This window comes from Somniosus microcephalus, chromosome 30 (genome assembly GCF_052327205.1).
Source record: "Somniosus microcephalus isolate GS21.2 chromosome 30, FLI_Smic_1.0, whole genome shotgun sequence".
NCBI classification, from domain to species: domain Eukaryota; kingdom Metazoa; phylum Chordata; class Chondrichthyes; order Squaliformes; family Somniosidae; genus Somniosus; species Somniosus microcephalus.
The window spans coordinates 26,807,137-26,829,379 of NC_141016.1; the positions used below are offsets into that span (position 1 = coordinate 26,807,137).

The window sequence follows — 22,243 nt, forward strand, 5'->3', positions numbered from 1 at the left end:
ACTAGGGGCACAGAACAGTTTAGTAGCACTAGCCTTGCATTGCTCCAGTAAAGAGCTGGTACAGACATGATGGGCTGAATGGCCTCCTTCTGTGCTGTAAACATCTGTGGGGCTATGTCCCTTTCACCAGTCTCCTGTTTAAAGACAGCAACATGGCAATAGAGGTCCACACTAGAATACCACCACAGCTGTCCTTCTGCCACAGGTCTGAACGTACATGTAGTACACGCTGAAGGAGGCAGTAGCAAAGACCCGAAGGGGTTAAATAGAGGAAAACGGAGATAAACAAAAAATTGTCAAGACACATATAGCTGAGAAAAGTTTTTATTCAAATAGCTTAACAATTTGTAATGGGTCAAACCAACAAGAACCCGAGGTTTTAGTCTGTAGTGATCTGGTACAAAAGGATGTAACATTTCTTTACAAGTTCAGAAAAGTGTAAGTAGGCCAATATCATCACCGTCATCTCTTGCCCAGCAGAAAAACAACTTTACAAACTCCTGCCACTTATGCAAGTGCTTACAGGTAAAAAGTCACCCAGGATTTCACAGCTTATTAAAAAATGATGAAAAATGTACACATTACCAATCACAATTGAAACAAACAAGAGACAGTAAAGCTAGAACCAAGGGGCTTTCTTTAATCCTGGACTTCATTTTCATGACAGCTATTACCTCATCAGCACTCTATCTAACGTGTGATCAGAATTATGACTGAGGGCAGCCCTGTCCATGGTACAGCACTCTGGGTTCAAAATGCAAGACCTGGTAAAGTATCGACACTTTGACTGTGTGATAGGAGAACATGCCTTCCACCCCTTCTAACCCCCGTCGCTAAGGGAAATGTTAAACCCAAGGGCAAGGCTGAAAAATAACCTAAACCTGCGCACCTATCACCCTCAATGAGGCCTGAAACACTGCCACACCTGGGCACCCGCCTCTCTGCAGGATATTTGCAAATATAGCTACACCCAGACACTCACCACCTTTCAGTGAGGGCAACATCAAGGGTCAAAGGGTTAAAAATGACCCTTTAATCAGCGAACAGTTTAGTAGACAGCACTGTACTACCGTGGCAGTAATCATGTGCAGAGTTAGCAGAAAGCACTGTACTCGTGTAAACCATAATGTAGCTTGCTGGTTTAGAGGCATAATTCTTGCTGAGCAATATTAAGTAGGGGCTTACCAGACAATACACTGTGCTGACAGTAACGATGGTTGCAGGTGTAGGGGGTAGTCATGTTAAGTGTGAATGTGAGATGGTTACAGGCTTCCTGCCAATACGTAAACACGCGTGCTCCTATCACTAACGCAGATGCAACTGAACTGAAATTTTAGACTGAAGTCCCTAGCACTGGACACAATGCACATGAATTGCTGCGAGTGTACTATATTTTAACCTGCTATGCTGCCAGCCAATCTTATTGAAGCTCACTAAACTGACGGTATCAATCCTGGTAGATATTTGGCAATACGATTACACCCAGCATAAATAAAATGATCAACTCTGACAAGTGCAAAAATGCAGTGCGACTTCAGAGGGAAAAGGTAGCTCGGCAGTTTAAGTTATTCAGCTGTCTTGCAATGGTAGGGCCAACTGTTAATATTGCTCCAAGTTCTCTCACTCCTTGCTCTGGACGTTGTATAAGCTAGACTCATCTAATTCAATACTCTGCTTCCTACAGGTAATAAAAGGGGAAATGTGGGTCCTGCAGCACTAGAACGCTTTCACCTGTATGTTTCACTAACAAAAGGCTGTGAAATAAGGAATAAATCTCAGACTGCAAGACACAGAAGCAGACAAACAACACAACATACTTAATCTGCTTTCTAATGGTTCTCTTCCAACACCTAAAAGCTATACACCTTAAGTTGTTTAAAAAGAGAAAGATGCAGCACTATTATTCTTCACACTGAGACTCACTCTCAAAGTTTCCTAACACGACACAAAGATGTCATCCCAGGGGTAGCAAGTCAAACCAACACATCATGACAACTTGCTGAAGAGACTGTGGGTACAGCGACTAGCGTGCTGAAGATAATTCGGTACGCTGAGTGTCCTGAACAGACACGAGGTGCTACTGCCCACTATGGCCCTAGATAAATCAGTCTGACTGGCAACGTGCTGGACAGAGGCTGGGGGTACCCGTCCAGCTGCTGCAGAAAATGGGACGTGTCTTGTCAAACATCTGGGTACATTTATTGGACAACAGCAATTACACTCGTGACAGTGCCCACATCAAACGATACAATGATCTTGAGAGTTCATTCGAAGCTGCACAATAACGTGTTTACACGTGGGCGTCACATCTGATCCCAAACTATAAAGACTAGCGTAAATTAAGCTACTGACAATTAGTCAAAAAAAAAAGCCACAAGAAACGGTGTAGAGAGAATTTCATCGCTGCTGCCACGTGCAGAGAGAAGCTGCTCCAGACCTTTTCCCATTTCCCGCTACACGTGAAAAGCTCCAGTAATAACACAGCTCAGGTGTGGGATGTGCAGAAGGTTTGAAAATTCCAACCTGGTTTCACGCTGGCCGACTGATTGATGTGGCACTGCCGCTGTCGGGACGTTTGAAATCCTCGTACAGGTATTTTCTCTTCGGTTTTTTTTTTCCGCGGGGGGAAAACTTGCCTTCCTTCAAGCAAACTCAGAGGAAACAGCGCAACAGAGCTTCAGCATAGAAAAAGAATTCTGAAGGATGTTAATTTGTCTGTTCTCGCCACAGCTGCCGGTTGACTCTGTGTTTCCAGCATTCTCTGGTTTTGTTTTACAGAAAGAACGGTGTCCAATTTCAGCAAAATTAACAGAAGCAGGCGCACCATTGGCTCCAAGCTTTGTCCCTCAGCATGGCAGCAGGAACCTTCTGCACAGCTCAACAACACAACACTCTACAGTCAGCACTGTATAACCCTACACACCATGCCAGTATCCATTCCGTCACTTAGTGTACCTGGTTCAGTTAGTGACATATTAATAACTGGACTGACACTCCCTCTGTTCATTTCCCTTCTCCACTTGCAATCATTTACTTTTCCGATTTCTCTCTTGTAATCAGATATAACTGTATTTCAATTATTCTTTTAATGAATTCATTTTTTTTTGGCCATGATCTCCAATCACAACCTGCATGACAGGAAACAGGACAATGGTTGTTAGAATTGTGCAGTGTGCTAAGCACTCCAAGACACCATGCTGCGGACTGACCGGATACAGTTCAGCATCCACAATCCTCCATGTAGCGAGTTCCGGATCTCAGCCTAGCAGTGCCAGGGAGACAGTGAGCGGCAGCCATTTGGATTACCCTGAACCGTTCTCACACACCCTGGAGCTGCTGGTCAACAGCGACATTGACGGAGGCCTGGGATCAGGGATCTGTCCTCTCAGCCTAAGAATGGTGCATGGCATGGAGGATCTAAACAGACAGGAGAAATAAAAATTACAAAAGAAAAACTGACCATGAACTAATCACGCCTTTCAATTCATATCTCAGCATTTCAGTAAGTTCTGGGATTCCTGAAAATCCCATCAAATCCCAGAACTTCCATACCTGCCGGGGTGCTGGGTGGGAAAGGAGAAGCACGGGTCCCACTAGAAGGATGTGAGCCTTCTACTGCAACAAATCTATAGTCCAAATTTGTTTTTCCGAGCAGGACAAAGTGACTGCTGGAAATATCTGCTCGGCAGATAATGTTCCGCTGCACAGTTTATTTCCAGCTATTTAAAAACTTGGCGGAATTTGAGAAGCAATTATTCATTCCAGGTTTTTCAATGTTTGACAATGGGGAAAAAAACAATTTCAATTCAAATAAACTGCACAACGCAAAAAAAATCAACCTGTGCAATGCAATAAAATCAATTCATCACCACTTCACATTTACAGTGTCGCACATCACAGACCACCACAGAACAGAAATATCAGTTGATAGCAGGGCAAAAATAAGTGCATTAAATCAGAACTGCAGGCAGACTAAAGCCATACCCCACTACAACTGTTAGAAACTTGGCCAGGTCCTACTGGAAGCCCAGCGCTTTCAATAGAGCATTCCCTAATATCAGACCTACTCGAACTGGGTTGAATGTAGTAAGGGAAGCACAGAGCGCCTTTTAACGTTAAACTCTCTGGGGGAGAAAAATCTTTGTATTTCAGATCTTCATGAGGGAAGGAGCGCTGGATCTGAATGGCCTGATAGCCCCTTTGGATGATGCATTTTAAACATAGGCTCCTTATTAGCTGTTACAAAGAGGTGGGGATGTAAGCTTGCTGCTTTCACATCTTGAAAAAAAATTAGAAATTTCATCCATCGTTAATATAGCAATATTTTGTTTTCTCGTGATCATTGATGATCATCCGATAAAAACTGGAGTCTTGTACATACAAAAAATATTAATTCTGCCAGTTTTTATAACTTCGCACAACCAAAAGAAAAAAAAAAAGGTTTTGCATTTGTGGAAGTGCCAAGTGCACAGTCAGTACCGCTGCCAGCCTGTACAAGCTGTATGTGGCAGGGAGGAAAGCGGAAGGATTGATGAAAGCCAAAACCAAAGCAAAATACTGTGGATGCTGGAAATCTGAAATATAAACAGAAAATGCTGGGAATACTCGGCAGGTCAGGCAGCACCTGTGGAGAGAGAAACAAGAGTTAACGTTTCAGGTCGGTGACCCTTCGTCAGAGCGCTTCTCTCTCCACAGATGCTGCCTGACCTGCCGAGTATTCCCAGCATTTTCGATTGATAAAAGACCATTTATTCAGTCCACTGAGCTCAGCCCAATTCGGGACTGGACTTCAACAGTTAAGATAAGCTTCCCTTTTAAACAGCTCGCAGAAATCCCTGAATGAGCTCTAGTGAAACCATCAATTTGAATGCGAAGCGCCTGCTAAAGAGGCCAACCATGCTAGCGTCAGAGCTACTGGGCTGACCATTTCCCTTCTAACTTTCTCCCCTTCCTCTCATCTTTCAATAGCGCTGACTTTTGCAGAGGTATAGTTCCATGGACATTGGGCCACTGTCTGATTCTTCACCCAAGTGGGATTCTTCATGTGCGAGCCTGGATAGTGACTTCCAGCTCACTGTTCAACCAGGAGCCTAGCCTGATCCTGTCCTCATGCAATGTTCACGCACATGCACTTTCAGCAGGAGTCACTAGATAGCAATCAGGAGCAGGAACCCTGCCTGCTTTCCGCGTCCTTAGCCCACAGAAGCAGAGGCGAACTCAGAATAGATTGGGGACTGAACCTCGTCCTGGTGATCCTGGTCCGTATCGTTCAGTGCCACATTTACCCTCTAATATGCTGCAGTTTCATCTAAAAAAAGTTAATACACTTACTCTTTGCCCTGGATCACTGTTCAAGAAGCATTTTGTTCACGACTGAATACCTGTTTGTGCCACGAGAGGATTAAACCTCCGAGTGCGTCAGTCCCTGCAATTCTTAAATTGTTATTAAAGCTCCCAGTACCGTTACTGAGACGTGGGGTTATCAGACTTGCTCTCCTGGCTCGATGGCGGTTTACTGCTCCAAGGACTGCTATTCCCCAAGGCTGGCAAGTTACGGAAGTCGTCCTCCTCATCGATACCATTGGCTGCATCATACTGGCCGTTCTCTAACCGCGTGATTAGGCGCTCATCCTCGTCACCGAACTCCCCACCCATTAGTGCTGGCTCACCCACAACCATAACGTCCTACAATAAGTAGGTCGCATCGATTAAACCACAGCAAAGACAGTAGAAAAGAATTTTTTTCCGTTTCCTCACACTTCAACTCAGCACCGGTTAATGCATTTTCCTTGAATATAACCCAGTGATTCTGTACATCTGGCTGGAATGGGAGCAGCAGGGCCAGAATTTCTGCCCCAGTTCAGTTCTATCGCTACAGGGACCAATTGAAGTCCCCCGAAATATTTGTGTAGCTGGACTGGTTTTAGTTCAGCTGAATGCCTAAATTAGTAGCATGCAGTATTTAAATATACCAATCAGCTATTCCATAGTGTTTTCAGTGCCTGAGTTAACTAACCCTAAAAAGGGCTTAATTTGTACCAGTTTCAATTCAGATTTACCTCTACGCTCGTGTGATTCAGAGGGAAAGTACTGCGAGGAGTTATCATACGGTAGGCCGAGCAGATGATCATCAGTCCCCTGGCAGAGGGCCATGGTTCGCATCACAGGTGTGAGCGGTGATCACACTCGCCTCTCCAGAGTCAGGCTTACAACTGGGCTGCTAATGGAGCACTTCACGCTGGCAACAGCTCTGATAGGGAGGAAAGACATCCCAATCACATCCCCAGTGTGCGGTGCAGATGTTGCCCTTGCTTTGCTGATGGAGGCAGCATGGCACTAAGCTTGAGCAATGGGGAAACCCTACAGAGAAGAAATTCAAAGAATATGTGGTCAAATGTAAAAAGAATCTGTCAATGGCAAAATAAACTGCTAACATTTCCATTTCCTTGTCAATGTCCCTAACTTTGTACTCATATTGGTGACGTGACAATGTTATACCATAGGAGACACCCGGACATTTAGGAACTGGTGTACGGAGATGAGAACCTGATGTTTTGAAATTAAAACCCAGTTTACAAAAATGAATGAATATTCACAACAGGTAAGAGTGGGAGGCAGACACAGTTGCCGTCCACACTGCCTTCAATATGCAAAAGCATACGGTGGGCAAGATTACAGTCCATGCCATCTACGGGCAGCAAGACCGTGAATTGGACACAGTCCTTCTCTACGCTGTCCACAGCTGTAAAAGTGGCCATGATTCTTGTCCACGCAGCCTACTGTAGGCAAGAGTATGCAGTGGGTATCATTCCTGTCTATCCCGTCTATGGCAAGAGGGGGTAGTGGGGCAAGGTCCCTCTTTCTACTGCCTATAGCAGACCAGAGCTCAGAGTGGGCACAACTGCTGTCCGCATCACCTACAGCAGACAAGAGCATGCAATGGGCATGATTCTGGTCCATTCCCTCTACACCAGCTGCATTGCCCCTCATCGTTCCAGTGGCAGGTCTGCAATGCTCACAAATGGTGATTTTCACCCTTAGAGACCAAGAAGTGGCCCCACCGTCCTCTTTTGTTCCTTTGGTAACTGAATCTTAGTGCATATAATGGGCGTTACCACCATAAGGTGGAATGGAAAACAATGCTCTACACCCATTTTTCATTTCCAATCCACTTGTGACTTCCAAGCTATGGCAGACACTGAGCAGAATAGTATTTTGCCAAGGTATAAAGTGGCTCAGGCACATCACTCCCCAAACTTAAAAACTATTTGCAGACAGTGGCAATATATTGGCTTTAACAGCTGGGATCCCAAGTTTCTCACAGCTTGTAGTCCTTGGTTAAACCAAAATATCCTCCTCCCCCATTCAATTGTACATTTAAAAAAGGATATGGCCCAAAAGATGATGCTGTCATTGTCATTTGCTCGGCAGAGTTAGTATTCTCAATCTTCTGTTTGCAAATTCTCCCCATTCAATTACACAGGTTAATTTCAGGCAGTCAGACCCAGATTACTCTTGTTTATAAGGACCTGTAGCTCTTCAACATAGAGGATTGATGTTATTGAAATGCCTTTTCTAATAATGACCCGCTCAGATCCGTAAATGGGTCCGAACTGCAGCCAAGCTTTCTTTCCTATTATTAGTGCCCCACATTTACTGCAGTCGCTGATCTGTATCACTTTGTGTTGATATAACCGTTTTGGTCCATTAATGTTTCGGATTGTCCCTCCCTTGGAGGACAGAACAAGTTTCAAATCTCTCAGCAAACCACCCATCAGGTATTACGACTCAACTTGGGATGTTCGTGTACACAAAGTGGCCCAGATCAACAGGCAAAACTTGAATAAACTTGCCAAATGATGGACAACCCCTCTCCCCGACTCTGCAGCAACTTTTCTGGATGTCTGTTTAGGGTGTGCTGGGAGGGGGGGGGGACAGACTTGTGAGGTTAGCAGCTTACACCCATCACAGCAACATGCTGGTAATTCCTCTCCTCAACTTGGCCATCTTCTTTACACTCATACTGTTCAAAGTACATTTGTTACATTCATTTGTGTGTGTGTGGGGGGGGGGGGGGGGGGGGAGCGCTGTGATCTGACCATTATCCCTATCTGACAGGGCCCTTCTATAAACCTCAAACTCTGTTTCCTTTGGGTAAGGTTGTGCGAGGGGCTGGTTTGTACTCCTGTACCTGGTTTTTCTCTGGGGGGGTGTTGTGCGGCTACTTATGCTCACAGGGGTGGGGGAAGTTTCTCCTGATTATACTATTTAAAGTCGACAGGTATAAATCTCAACAGTTGTAAAAAGCCACATTGTACATAATGTCTGATGATTGTCCATTGTGAAGTAAAAAGTTTTTTTAAAAAAAACAAAGCTTTACTGTTTAAAGACTGCGCTAATTACTAGTCCAAATATGACTTGAAAACTATATAGCCTCAATCTTGTACAAAATTTATAGAGTACAGATATTTGGTTTCTTTCCTTGCCCTAATTACTAACATCTTTTGAAACACTACATAACCTGAGCTAGTACAGTTTATTGTTGAAATCCGACAAGACAAAATCTGATGTTAGAATAACCCAGGCCTCAAAATTACTACTGAACAACCAATTATAACATTTCGCAATTTTAAAGGGGTTTATTACAAAAGAAAAGAACATTAAGCATTAAAAGTCTGATCTTCAAAGTGCAGAGTTAAAAGTTGGTGGGTTTTTTTTCAGGCCGTTTACATTGTTCTTCACAATCTTTCTGTTCCCATTACCAAACCAGGCAGGGATAGAATCAAAGGCTGGTTTGATTCAAGGAATTGGACTCATCAGATTAGATTCTGGGAAATCCTAATAGTATTAATATGTTGTTTCTTTTAACCACGTTTAAGCCTCTCGATATCTAAGACACGGAGGATTAGACGAAAACCAATCTTCTGAGTTTTCAAAGCAGTCCGCCTCCTCCCCAGCTGCCGAGACCCACTTATTGTCTAATAACGTTCTACTTTGGCCTAGACAGGGTGTGGGGGCAGGGTTACAATCCCAAACCCTTTTAGCCCAGCAAGTTACTCTCAGGTTGAACCTGCAAGAGAAGAGGGCACTCTTAATCAAAAGTTCGTCTTGCCAAACTCATTCTCCACTTACTCGCCACATGCAAATCTTCAGCAGAGATTTTTTTTTTGGAATTTAAAAAAAATCAGATCTAACAAAAAAAAAATGCAGAAACCTGCTGTGTTCTTTAGCAGAGCCTCGGTGTAATCAGCTACCTTTCCGCACGCTCGGCAGTAAAAACCTAAACATGACCACACCTCGATCAATCCAAAAGCATTGCGGCCAACATTCCATAGGATGCAGAACCAATATAGAGAGGCCTTATTCAATACAACTTGGGACTCCAACGCACGGTACACTGAACAGTTATTCATTACTACCATATCAACCTCAGCACCAAAGAGTAAGTATTAATTATTCAAGACTAAGCTGCAGTGTACTACTGATCCCGTGGAGGCAGTGACATTATCATTACTTGAAGAACTAATTCTTTCTCAGTAAAGGCCAACACTGATTAAATCTGTGGTAAATTTATTGGCAGTCAAATTTATTGAAGCCTTCAGTAAAAAGAAAAAAGACTTGCATTTATATAGTGCCTTTCATGACCACCGGACGTCTCAAATCGCTTCACAGCCAATGAAGTACTTTTTGAAGTGCAGTCACTGTTATAATGTAGGAAACGTGGCAGCCAATTTGCACACAGCAAGCTCCCACAAACAGCAATGTGATAATGACCAGATAATCTGTGTTTTGGTGATGTTGATTGAGGGATAAATATTGGCCAGGACACCGGGGAGAACGCCCCCTGCTCTTCTTCAAAATAGTGCCATGGGATCTTTTACGTCCAGCTGAGGGGGCAGACGGGGCCTCGGTTTAACGTCTCATCACATTCCCTCCCTCAGCACTGCACTGGAGTGTCAGCCTGGATTTTTGTGCCAAATGTGTGCTTTTCTCATGAGGTTTTGGAAGAGGGCGAGGGTGGAAATTCTTCTCCCATGTTACATGGAAAGTTGCCATCTTAATCCATACCAGTAACTAGTCAACAATGCATTAACCTCAATGCAAGCTGAGTGTTTGAGCAGCACGGCCATCCAGATCAGAATCTGGGACTCACTAACTTGCCTCCAAGCTGAGCTTCCACCAGTAAGACCACAGCCAGAGTGTTCAGCTCATCACCCCTCACACTGGCTCACACCATCAAATTCATTCAACTGGTCTTCACAAAATGGGGGCCACAAACTATAAACAATTTCAAACTTTAGTTAACACCTCCAATATCACCTCATACACCCAGAGATAAAAATAAATCCCCAACATGGGGCTGGGCTTCAAGACAGGAAAAAAAATCATTGGGATAATCCAGATTTAACAGGGAACTTGCGACTGAGGTTCAATATGGCAATATGAAGTGGCGGTTCAGCACTGCTTTAAGGGAAATCTCAGTGAGTCCTTGAGATTTTCAGTAAGGGTGAAAATCTCAAGACTGTGCGCATCGTAATTCACGAATCTCAAGGTGTAAAGAACACAGCAGGTCAGTACTGCATTGAAAACAGACACCTCCACAAACCCTACTCCCCACACCCTAAAACAGTCAGGGTTAGAACCAGTCAAATCAACTGCATCACAGAGAGGAAAGCGTTAGAGTGAAAGGTAAAGAGTTTTATAAGTGCTCACTGACAGCCTCAGAAGGAAAGCTGCCCTCTACAGTCACAAACAGCTTGACATACTCAAAGATGACAACTACATCCAGAGCACAATAAGCTGCTTGCTGAATATAATGGCCATCAGAAAGCATCTAAAGGTGTCAAAAAAGTATTTTCTCGGTAGTCTATTGGCCAGTTAGCCTCCCCATTCTTCCATCTAAAAATGGGAATTTAAGCAAAGAGCTCAAACGCAGCCCCACACATGAACCCAGCAGACCCGTTTACACAGCACTTGCACTACATTTACACCACTCGTTTCCTGCTTTTGAACCCAACTCCAATAATGCTCAGGTCCATTAGTTATTTTCCAAAGGGGATCGGTTATGGAGTCAGGGCCGGATTTTTAAGGAAAAGATTCACGGTTACAGCACCGTGCGTTTTAAATGGAGACTCTCTGTTCATCTGGATGTTTTATCACTGTGGTTAGTCTCAATGCTTTCTCCAGGATATTCTTTGCTGCCCTTGCTGTCTCTACCCTCTACGAGCTCGTGTAAAACACCAGGGTGTGGCTCACACACCCATCCTTGCTGAGCTCCATGGCCCCAGGAAATGAATCAAGATCCTCGACCTCACTTCAAAAAAAATCACTCCATGGCCGAGCCCCATCCCTACTTCAAAGATCTCCCCTAACTGCACATCTCGCTCACCCCATCCCCTCCTGAGACACCAACTTATTCCTCATTCTCTCTGCTTTACAATCGGTGGCTCATCCTTCGGCCACGATGCCTCGCCACCCTCGGGATCTCCCTTGCCCACCACCTTCACCTTGCTTTCTGCCTTCAAAAAAAGTTTACGTCCCTTCTTTTGACTGTACCTTCACACCCCAAGACCTCTTTTCCCTTTCTTTGCTGCACTTTAAGTGCTCTGTGACGTCTATACTTGAGGAGTGCGATAGAAATAGAAGTTGGTTATGCTGCTCAGACATTTATTTACAACCTTGTCGAAGGCCCTCAAAATGGTAATAGTATCAATGTTTTTTGATCAAGGTGGGCCTGAGAGGAGGCTGCCGATTGCTGGGGTAATATTTATGCATGGAGCAGCGTTACTGGCATAATAACATCTCTTAAGCCCCACCAGTCACTGACAGTCCAAAGCCACTGCTCCCGCCCATTAAGCACATCTGGGCCATCAGCCCAATCAGCTTTTACTACTGTGTAGCAGCATCATCAGTGAGATGTTGGCAGCAGCCAGTGTTAAGACAATGGATCGCTCTGTTTTCTAGTCCCGGCTGTCATGGGCAGTCGACGGCCACTATTCCTGCTCCCACACTGCTGTGGATGTTGCCATCTATCAGGACTGCATCTGGTATCTCAGTTCTCCCTCTAATGTGGAAGAAGTGTCAACTGGAGCTCGTGTTGTAGCAGGACCACTTTTATTTATCTGGACCACAATAACTGGGGATAAAACTTGTCCACTGGACATGCACTTCCTTATCACTATCAACATTGAAACTTATGAAATTCTAACAGGACTAGACAGACTAGATGCAGGAAGGATGTTCCTGATGGCGGGAGTGTCCAGAACCAGGGGTCACAGTCTAAGGATAAGGGGTAAGTCATTTAGGACTGAGATGAGGAGGAATTTCTTCACCCAGAGAGTGGTGAACCTGTGGAATTCTCTACCACAGAAGGCAGTTGAGGCCAATTCATTAAATATATTCAAGAAGGAGTTAGATATATTTCTTAAGGCTAAAGGGATCAAGGGATATGGGGAGAAGGCAGGGACAGGGTACTGAATTTGGATGATCAGCCATGATCTCATTAAATGGTGGAACAGGCTCGAGGGACCGAATGGCCTACTCCTGCTCCTATCTTCTATGCTAACAGAAGATGAGAGAAAACTTGCTCAGTCTAGTAAAAGGCATAAAGCATTAGATGACCTCCAGTGCGAATTGAATACCATCCCTATGATCCAATAGATATGTTACTTGGCGACTGCCCCGATCAGGAACTCCAGGCTCTCCCAAAGTCTGTGTAAAGAGGCCAGCTGGTTTCGCAATGTTAGTGACAGTCAAAGACAAGTGATTAAATCAATATAGAGAAGGATGCTTACAGGTACCTGAGTGGACAGACTGAAGCCTGTGGCAGGGCTACTCTTTTTCTTACTGCCCCCACTGCTGTTACTGGCTGGCCCTGCACTGGACGTGGTGCCTCCAGACTGTTTCCTCTTTCGCCGCTTGGCTGTTGGCGGTCTGACGGGTTCGGCTGTGTGAAAATAAGAAAAAAAGTAAAGCTGACCAACAGTTTTGGAGACTGTAAATTGCAACATACGTCGGTCCCACTGTGTTTTCACAAAGTGTTTAAATGTGGAAGCACATCGCCCAAGTACGTTCCAGCTTTACGTCTCGGCAGCTGGTCTTCCTGTGTGAGCTTGAAAAATCAGAGAGACCGACTCTGCCCTCACCTGGGGGCAAAATTCTCAACAACAATGGAGAATGCTCACTTTCCTCCATCATTCATAACTCACTAATGAAATTACGGGAACACAGTTTTGAAGCACGATTTCTAAAAATGCTATTTGGTCAGTAGGTCATGAAATAGCGATGAACAGACATTCTCCCTTCTTTTTGTTAATAGGAATTTCGGACCCTGGTGTTCATACACGTCCACTTTCAGCAAATGGGTCGGGGGATTATCAGAAGTAAAAACCCTCCCCAGTCCTAACAGGTGCCACTTTGCCTGGCTACTGTCCCATGTAAGGCCTGTGTTGTACTGAGTCATGCCGAGCTGGCTCTGGCCTGTGTTGTAACGTGCAACATAGCACTGGCTCCGGGCCGTGTAGCACTGGCTCTGGCCCGCGTTGTAACGTGTAATGTAGCACTGGCTCTGGCCCGCGTTGTAACGTGCAACATAGCACTGGCTCTGGCCCGTGTTGTAACGTGCAACATAGCATTGGCTCTGGGCCATGTGGTAACGTGTATTGTAGCACTGGCTCTGGCCCGCGTTGTAACGTGTAATGTAGCACTGGCTCCGGGCCGCGTTGTAACGTGTAATGTAGCACTGGCTCTGGCCCGTGTTGTAACGTGTAATGTAGCACTGGCTCTGGCCCGTGTTGTAACGTGTAATGTAGCACTGGCTCTGGCCCGTGTTGTAACGTGTATTGTAGCACTGGCTCTGGCCCGTGTTGTAACGTGTAATGTAGCACTGGCTCTGGCCCGTGTTGTAACGTGTAATGTAGCACTGGCTCTGGCCCGTGTTGTAACGTGTAATGCAGCACTGGCTCTGGCCCGTGTTGTAACGTGTAATGTAGCACTGGCTCTGGCCCGTGTTGTAACGTGTAATGTAGCACTGGCTCTGGCCCGTGTTGTAACGTGTAATGCAGCACTGGCTCTGGCCCGTGTTGTAACGTGTAATGTAGCACTGGCTCTGGCCCGTGTTGTAACGTGTAATGTAGCACTGGCTCCGGGCCGCGTTGTAACGTGTAATGTAGCACTGGCCCGTGTTGTAACGTGTAATGTAGCACTGGCTCTGGCCCGTGTTGTAACGTGCAACATAGCATTGGCTCTGGGCCATGTGGTAACGTGTATTGTAGCACTGGCTCTGGCCCGCGTTGTAACGTGTAATGTAGCACTGGCTCTGGCCCGTGTTGTAACGTGTAATGCAGTACTGGCTCTGGCCCGTGTTGTAACGTGTAATGTAGCACTGGCTCTGGCCCGTGTTGTAACGTGTAATGTAGCACTGGCTCCGGGCCGCGTTGTAACGTGTAATGTAGCACTGGCTCTGGCCCGCGTTGTAACGTGTAATGTAGCACTGGCTCTGGCCCGTGTTGTAACGTGTAATGTAGCACTGGCTCTGGCCCGTGTTGTAACGTGTAATGTAGCACTGGCTCTGGCCCGCGTTGTAACGTGTAATGTAGCACTGGCTCTGGCCCGTGTTGTAACGTGTAATGCAGCACTGGCTCTGGCCCGTGTTGTAACGTGTAATGTAGCACTGGCTCTGGCCCGTGTTGTAACGTGTAATGTAGCACTGGCTCCGGGCCGCGTTGTAACGTGTAATGTAGCACTGGCCCGTGTTGTAACGTGTAACGTAGCACTGGCTCTGGCCCGTGTTGTAACGTGTAATGTAGCACTGGCTCCGGGCCGTGTTGTAACGTGTAATGTAGCACTGGCTCTGGCCCGTGTTGTAACGTGTAATGTAGCACTGGCTCTGGCCCGTGTTGTAACGTGTAATGTAGCACTGGCTCTGGCCCGTGTTGTAACGTGTAATGTAGCACTGGCTCTGGCCCGTGTTGTAACGTGTAATGTAGCACTGGCTCCGGGCCGTGTTGTAACGTGTAATGTAGCACTGGCTCCGGGCCGTGTTGTAACGTGTAATGTAGCACTGGCTCCGGGCCGTGTTGTAACGTGTAATGTAGCACTGGCTCCGGGCCGTGTTGTAACGTGTAATGTAGCACTGGCTCTGGCCCGTGTTGTAACGTGTAATGTAGCACTGGCTCTGGCCCGTGTTGTAACGTGTATTGTAGCACTGGCTCTGGCCCGTGTTGTAACGTGTAATGTAGCACTGGCTCTGGCCCGTGTTGTAACGTGTAATGTAGCACTGGCTCTGGCCCGTGTTGTAACGTGTAATGTAGCACTGGCTCTGGCCCGTGTTGTAACGTGTAATGTAGCACTGGCTCTGGCCCGCGTTGTAACGTGTAATGTAGCACTGGCTCTGGCCCGTGTTGTAACGTGTATTGTAGCACTGGCTCTGGCCCTTGTTGTAACGTGTAATGTAGCACTGGCTCTGGCCCGTGTTGTAACGTGTAATGTAGCACTGGCTCTGGCCCGAGTTGTAACGTGTAATGTAGCACTGGCTCTGGCCCGTGTTGTAACGTGTAATGTAGCACTGGCTCTGGCCCGTGTTGTAACGTGTAATGTAGCACTGGCTCTGGCCCGTGTTGTAACGTGTAATGTAGCACTGGCTCTGGCCCGTGTTGTAACGTGTAATGTAGCACTGGCTCTGGCCCGTGTTGTAACGTGTAATGTAGCACTGGCTCTGGCCCGTGTTGTAACGTGCAACGTAGCACTGGCTCTGGCCCGTGTTGTAACGTGTAATGTAGCAATGGCTCTGGCCCGTGTTGTAACGTGTAATGTAGCACTGGCTCTGGCCCGTGTTGTAACGTGCAACATAGCACTGGCTCTGGCCCGTGTTGTAACGTGTAATGTAGCACTGGCTCTGGCCCGTGTTGTAACGTGTAATGTAGCAATGGCTCTGGCCCGTGTTGTAACGTGTAATGTAGCACTGGCTCTGGCCCGTGTTGTAACGTGCAACATAGCACTGGCTCTGGCCCGTGTTGTAACGTGTAATGTAGCACTGGCTCTGGCCCGTGTTGTAACGTGCAACGTAGCACTGGCTCTGGCCCGTGTTGTAACGTGTAATGTAGCAATGGCTCTGGCCCGTGTTGTAACGTGTAATGTAGCACTGGCTCTGGCCCGTGTTGTAACGTGTAATGTAGCAATGGCTCTGGCCCGTGTTGTAACGTGTAATGTAGCACTGGCTCTGGCCCGTGTTGTAACGTGCAACATAGCACTGGCTCTGGCCCGTGTTGTAACGTGTAATGTAGCACTGGCTCTGGCCTGCGTTGTAACGTGTAATGTAGCACTGGCGCTGGCCCGTGTTGTAACGTGTAATGTAGCACTGGCGCTGGCCCGTGTTGTAACGTGTAATGTAGCACTGGCTCTGGCCCGTGTTGTAACGTGTAATGTAGCACTGGCTCTGGCCCGTGTTGTAACGTGTAATGCAGCACTGGCTCCGGGCCGTGTTGTAACGTGTAATGTAGCACTGGCGCTGGCCCGTGTTGTAACGTGTAATGTAGCACTGGCGCTGGCCCGTGTTGTAACGTGTAATGTAGCACTGGCGCTGGCCCGTGTTGCAGGAGGACACCGTATGGTTTTCAGGGTTGGACTCTACTGTGCTTTCAGCTGTAATACGGTTGGAAATATTATTTATCTCTGGCACTTCAGAAAAATAACAGCTCCTCTTTGCAGATGTTCCCGCCCGCCAGCAGCATGTGACAGGCCGCCTCTGAACCTTCAGCCTCTTACCAGGAGGAGCCACCATCCGCTGCCACTTCTGAAACAGGCAGGTCTTCAGACAGTCTCGAGGGCTCAGGTTATAGGTTTTGTGTCTTGACATCAGTTCCTGCATTGGCTCCAAAATGACACAAAGCTAGTTTGAGGGAAAGGAAAAAAAGAAACACACAAATCAGCCCAAGATTCTGATTTCTAGGTCCAAGTGTTTTAATGGTTAACCTGTCTGACCCTTGAACTCAAGAAATGTGCCCTAAATAATCCCTTGCTGAAGCTTTCACTATTTCCCTGCACTTTCATTACATGCCGCACTCATGTTAGGCAAATACTCAGGGAAATATTTTTTCCACATATGATAGGTCTGGAAAGATTATTGTAATCCATCTAGGTGACCCCCAAGGTTTGAAAGATCCCATAAAATACTCTAGTGTGGCAGAGCCACTGAGAGACTCTGAACAAGTGTACATAATTCCTTTTAGCGATGTGTTAGCTACAGACTAAATCTGTACCATTGTATATACTGTTTGCATGTACAGGGCGCGGGCCCTTTAAGAGCGCGGGCAAACGCGATGACGTCATGCCGCCGATCACGTGATCACCCTAAACGCGGGAAGAACGTCATGACGCCATCCACGGGACCGCCCAGAATTCCTCGTGGAGCCTCCAGCCAGTTAAGACCTGTATTCATAGTTCTCTTGCATCAATCTGTTTAAACTCGTTAGTTTGACATTAAAAACCTTTTTGATTGATTGCCTGCGTCGAACTCAATCTCTGGATAGGAATTTGACCATTCCTACACTAGTCTTATATCCCTCACTCAACTCCACTGCCAAAAAATTATCTAACTCCCTCTTGAATATGTTGACACTTTTTATTCGAAGTACTCCCCCTTTTTATAGAAGGAAACTATTCTCTTCCAGGTACTTTATTGCCACAAATGGAGCCCCTCAAGCAGTGATACTGAAGCAAGTTACTGCAGATGCTGGACATCTGAAATAAAAACAGAAAATGCTGGAAACACTCAGCAGGTCAGGCAGCCTCTGTGGAGAGAGAAATCAAGAGTTAACGTTTCAGGTCGGTGACCTTTCATCAGAACTGGAAAAAGTTAAGAGATTTAACAGGTTTTGAGCAAGTACACAGGCAGGGAAAGGGGGGAGGAGAGGAAAGAACCAAAGGGAAGGTCTGTGATAGGGTGGAAGGCAGGAGAGATTAAATGGCAAAAGGGATGATGGTGCAAGGTGAAAGGAGATGGTAATGGGACAAGCAAAGAAACAAAAGTTGGGTCTAGAGGAGGTGTAGATGGGAATAGCAGAATCATCAATAGCTGCCGTCCGATAATATGGGGGCAGAGGTTATGATCCGAAATTGTTGAACTCAATGTTGAGTTCGGAAGGTTGTAAAATGCCTAGTAGAAAGATGAGGTGCTGTAACAAACTGCACCACCCAACCCCATTGCTCTCTTCTCTAACTTCCCATTTACAGGAAACTTTGTGCTATCCGGCACCGACGGGACCGAGCTGTTGCCGTCCCATCAAAACTGCCGGACAAACCAGCGCTAATGTTGAAACATACGGAGATTTTGAGCTCCGTATCTGGCAACAAACCCTGTTGCTTAGCAACAGCTTCTAAACAGTCGGCCGTACCTTGCAAGCGCCTCTGTAGCTTAGCAACAGCTTCAGCGAGACCTTGCAGAGCCTGACTGGTGGAAAAAAAGCAACGAAAAGAAAAAAAACCTAATGAAACGGCTCCTGATTTTTGCCAGTGGCTCGAGCATTCCGGACAGTTAACCTCCGGATAAACCAAAGTTTCCCGTACTTTCTTTATTTCACTCCCCAACTATGGCTTATTCTGTAATCAGACAACAGACAGGAAACGGAACGGTTTCCTGGTGCTGACCGTCGAAGCTGAACTAGGCAACAGCTGGCGTCCCATTAGCGCACTGAAGAATGAATTTGTGCCAGTTGAACAGCCAAGTCAGTTTCAAGCACTGTCGGGTTAGGTACAGCACAGTTAGACAGAGGATGAAGCCCCTTCAAACACCATCAGGTTAGATACAGTAAAAAGAAAAAAGACTTGCATTTCTACAGCGCCTTTCACGACCACCGGACGTCCCAAAGCGCTTTACAGCCAACGAAGTACTGTTTGAAGTGTAGTCGCTGTTGTAATGTAGGAAACGCGCAGCCAATTTGCGCACAGCAAGCTCCCACAAACAACAATGTGATAATGACCAGATAATGTTTTTAGTGATGTTGATTGAACTAGGACACCGGGGATAATTCCCTGCTTTTCTTCGAAATAGTGCCATGGGATCTTTTATGTCCACTCGAGAGGCCCCCCGATTTAACATCTCGTCCGAATGACGGCACCTCCGACAGTGCAACGCTTCCTCAGTAGTGCACTGGAGTGTCAGCCTGTGCTCATGTCTCTGGAGTGGGACTTGAACCCCCAACGTTCTGACTCAGAGGCAAGAGTTCTACCTACTGAGCCACAGCTGACACTATAAGTACTGTTAGATGCAGGGAATAACTGCATTCTCACTGACCCTCAAAGCCACACAATATTACCAATTTGGTGCCAGTTTCTTACCAACTCAATACATTCTAAAAAAAAAAGAGAAAATTGCTCAACAAAGTGGATTCACCTTTATTTACAGACTTGGGTTTCCTGCTTAGGCATCATACTTACTCTGAGGTAGTTAAGGGTGAAGTTTGTGAGGCCAGAGCGGGTGATACTGTTGGATAACTGCTCCAACATTGGAGGATCTTGGGCCTAAAATAAAATATAATGTGACATGGGAGTAAAAAGGACAAAGAAACAGGCTTGTGTAGAGACATAGAATCATTAACTGCGCAACTCAGAACTACTGCAAATAAATACTGGTTACATCGAAAATACATTCCGACTTTCATTCCTCAATATTTACCTTTTCAGTACCCTCAATCACATCACATCCTTCACAAAACAGGCCAACTTTTGTCATTACAAGCAATGTCCCAGTCTGACATGTTTTTATTAAATGTACTTGTTATGCTCTGTTCAAGCACACAAAGATAAATTAATTCACCTTTCGCAGACAATATTGTATACAGGGAGATCAGAATAATCTATTATGTGGATCGTAACAATAGCAATATCAATCATTGTTATACTTTCCCTCCACACACACCAGAAGTTGGGTTTGTATGGGACTGTGGGAGCCTGTGTACATCAATGACTGCTCAACCTCAGCCCGCAGTCTCGTACCTCAGTACAGACTCCAACAAGCACCCAGCTCACACTCCGATATCTAGAAGTGTTGAACCACCTCTCTCTCACTCTCGCAGCGCTACCAAAGAGTCAGCACAGGCACGATGGGCCAAATGGCCTCCTTCTGAGCTGTATCGTTCTATGATCTTTGGGCAGTCATTTTGTGAGTAGAACAAGCCCTTACAGGAGACTTTGGTTTATCCGGAGGTTGTATGTCCGGAAACCTCGATCTACCAGCAGAAATCAGGAGCCGTTTTGTTAGTTTTTTTTTCTTCTCGTGGCTTTTTTTTTCCAACAGTCAGGCTCTGGAAAGTCTCTCTGAAGCTGTTGCTAAGCTACAGAGACGCTTCCAAGGTACGGGCCGACTGTTTGAAGCTGTCGCTAAGCAACAGTGTTTGTTGTCAGATACGGAGATGAAAACCTCCGTATGCTTCAACATTAACGCTGGTTTGTCCGGCACTTTTGATGGGGCGGCAACAGCTCGGTCCCGTCGGTGCCGGATATCACAAAGTTTCCTGTATTTTGTCTGCTGGCTCCCAACTAGCTAATTGGCAACAGATACCATTACCAATTTGCTGGATGAAGTATTTCACTCGACAAGACAGCAAAATCTCACCAAAGAAAAACGTAAAGGATAAGATGCATAAACTTTTGAAACTTACAAAGAACACAAATTAAATAGAACTTATATATTTAGGGAGTTTTTTTTTTTTTCCTGGTGCCCAGAAATTCAATTGCTGCCAATGACAAAAGAACGAACCGTGTTACGATACCAGAATCAGGCCTTTTATGCAGCGAGGGCGATAGGGAGGAAAAGCCATATCCTTGCTGGCTAGTCAGCAAACCCTTCAAGGGCAGCATTTTGGGCATCAGTTGATGCATCTATATGTGGAGGCCAAACAGCTGAGGAAGATTAATCAGTCAAAACCACTTTAAGAGAAAAATCAGATACTCACATGTGTTGCAAGGATACTGCGCGAGAGCAGCTCGCGATTTTGTCGGATATTAAAATGCCAATTCTTTATACGCATCAAATCATCGAAGGTGAATTCCAGGTAGAGGCGGCCTTCTGTACATACCTGAGACAACAAACAAGTACAAGCGGAATAATCTCGCTCACTTCGCCTGATGCCATGGTGTTTCTCTCAATTTCCTCTTTTCTGCCTCCTAAATTGCAAAGATGTCATTCACACACTGAGCTGCCACCCTACATCCTTGCTGTGTTGATATCAGGGCTCTCTGTCTTTCCATCGTCCTACAATCCATTGCACTGTGAGGCTTGGCCCTTCCACTGGATTTCTCAGTCCAAAAACAAAGTCTAAATCAAACCACTAAACTAAACAGTTGGCCAAACGCAATGGGCTGGATTTTTTGAATGGAGACATGTTGGAGGCGGGACTGCTGCTTGCCCGGTTTCAGTCCCGCCTCCATCTGTTTCTGGCCAACTAGCGGGATTTTCCCCTGATTGACCTTGTTAAGCCCGCCCAGCGGACTCAGCAGGCCAATTAGGGGGAAGTCAGTGACAGAGCACGTCAACCTATGACGTGTCATCTGTCAAGAACTTTTGAAAGAAGAGCCGTCATCGTTTGACAGCTCTGTGAAGCTGTCAAACACTGGCATTCTGTGTAGTTTGATGAGTCCTTGTGTTCAGGACTCATCAAACCTTTCTACTTTGCAGAAAGCAGCTGGCTGTTGGATCGGAGGATCCAACAGCCAGTCTGTGATCTCTACAATGGAGATGTTGGGGACTGTGACTCCACAGCAGCTGAAGGCTGTAAGGAGAAACAAAGGTAAATTAACATTTTCTAACACTTTACACTCACCTCACATACTTACCACTCCATGCATGCACCCATCACTCACCTCTACATCGCACTTTCAGACCCCTCTGACCCCCCGCAGACCTCCTACACCCCGGCGGGGTTCCCCCAGGTCAGGAAAACTGCACTTCAGCATGAAAAATGGGGATAATCCTATTTTCAGTTAATAGGCTTTAATCCCTTCCCGCCTCCAAGGAGACGGGGCCCGGGGCAGGACGGCTTCCCGCCTCCTGGCAAGAGGGCACGGCGGCGTGTTGAGGGCGGGTTTGCAACTTTCTGCAACTTTCCCGGCAGTCCCGCCTCCATACCCGCCTCCTTGGGGCTGGTCAAATCCAGCCCAAAGTCTCTGCCAATGACTCTTAAACAAATTCTCTGAGGATACACCAAGTGATTCAGGTCAAATTCCTCAATTCTCCATCCTTGATGCT

The 22,243-nt window shown here is 46.1% G+C and overlaps 1 protein-coding gene across 6 annotated transcripts in view; it reads right to left on the minus strand.

Annotated features, from left to right (window-relative positions):
• Positions 1-308: 308 nt before the first annotated feature.
• Positions 309-22,243, minus strand: part of LOC147098039 (LIM domain-binding protein 1-like) — a 37,727-nt gene continuing 15,792 nt past the window's right edge. For 2 of the 6 annotated variants that reach the window (XM_085971254.1, XM_085971252.1), the window contains 5 exons: positions 20,952-21,074; positions 19,435-19,518; positions 16,765-16,888; positions 12,795-12,946; positions 309-5,685 (listed from right to left, as the gene is read on the minus strand). In XM_085971254.1, the coding sequence (XP_085827380.1) occupies positions 5,464-5,685; positions 12,795-12,946; positions 16,765-16,888; positions 19,435-19,518; positions 20,952-21,074 (705 nt within the window). In that variant the 3' untranslated portion in view covers positions 309-5,463. Of the gene's footprint in view, positions 5,686-8,056; positions 9,071-12,794; positions 12,947-16,764; positions 16,889-19,434; positions 19,519-20,951; positions 21,075-22,243 lie in introns of those variants that run through there. The other 4 variants (XM_085971253.1, XM_085971258.1, XM_085971256.1 and 1 more) reach the window with 4 other exon arrangements.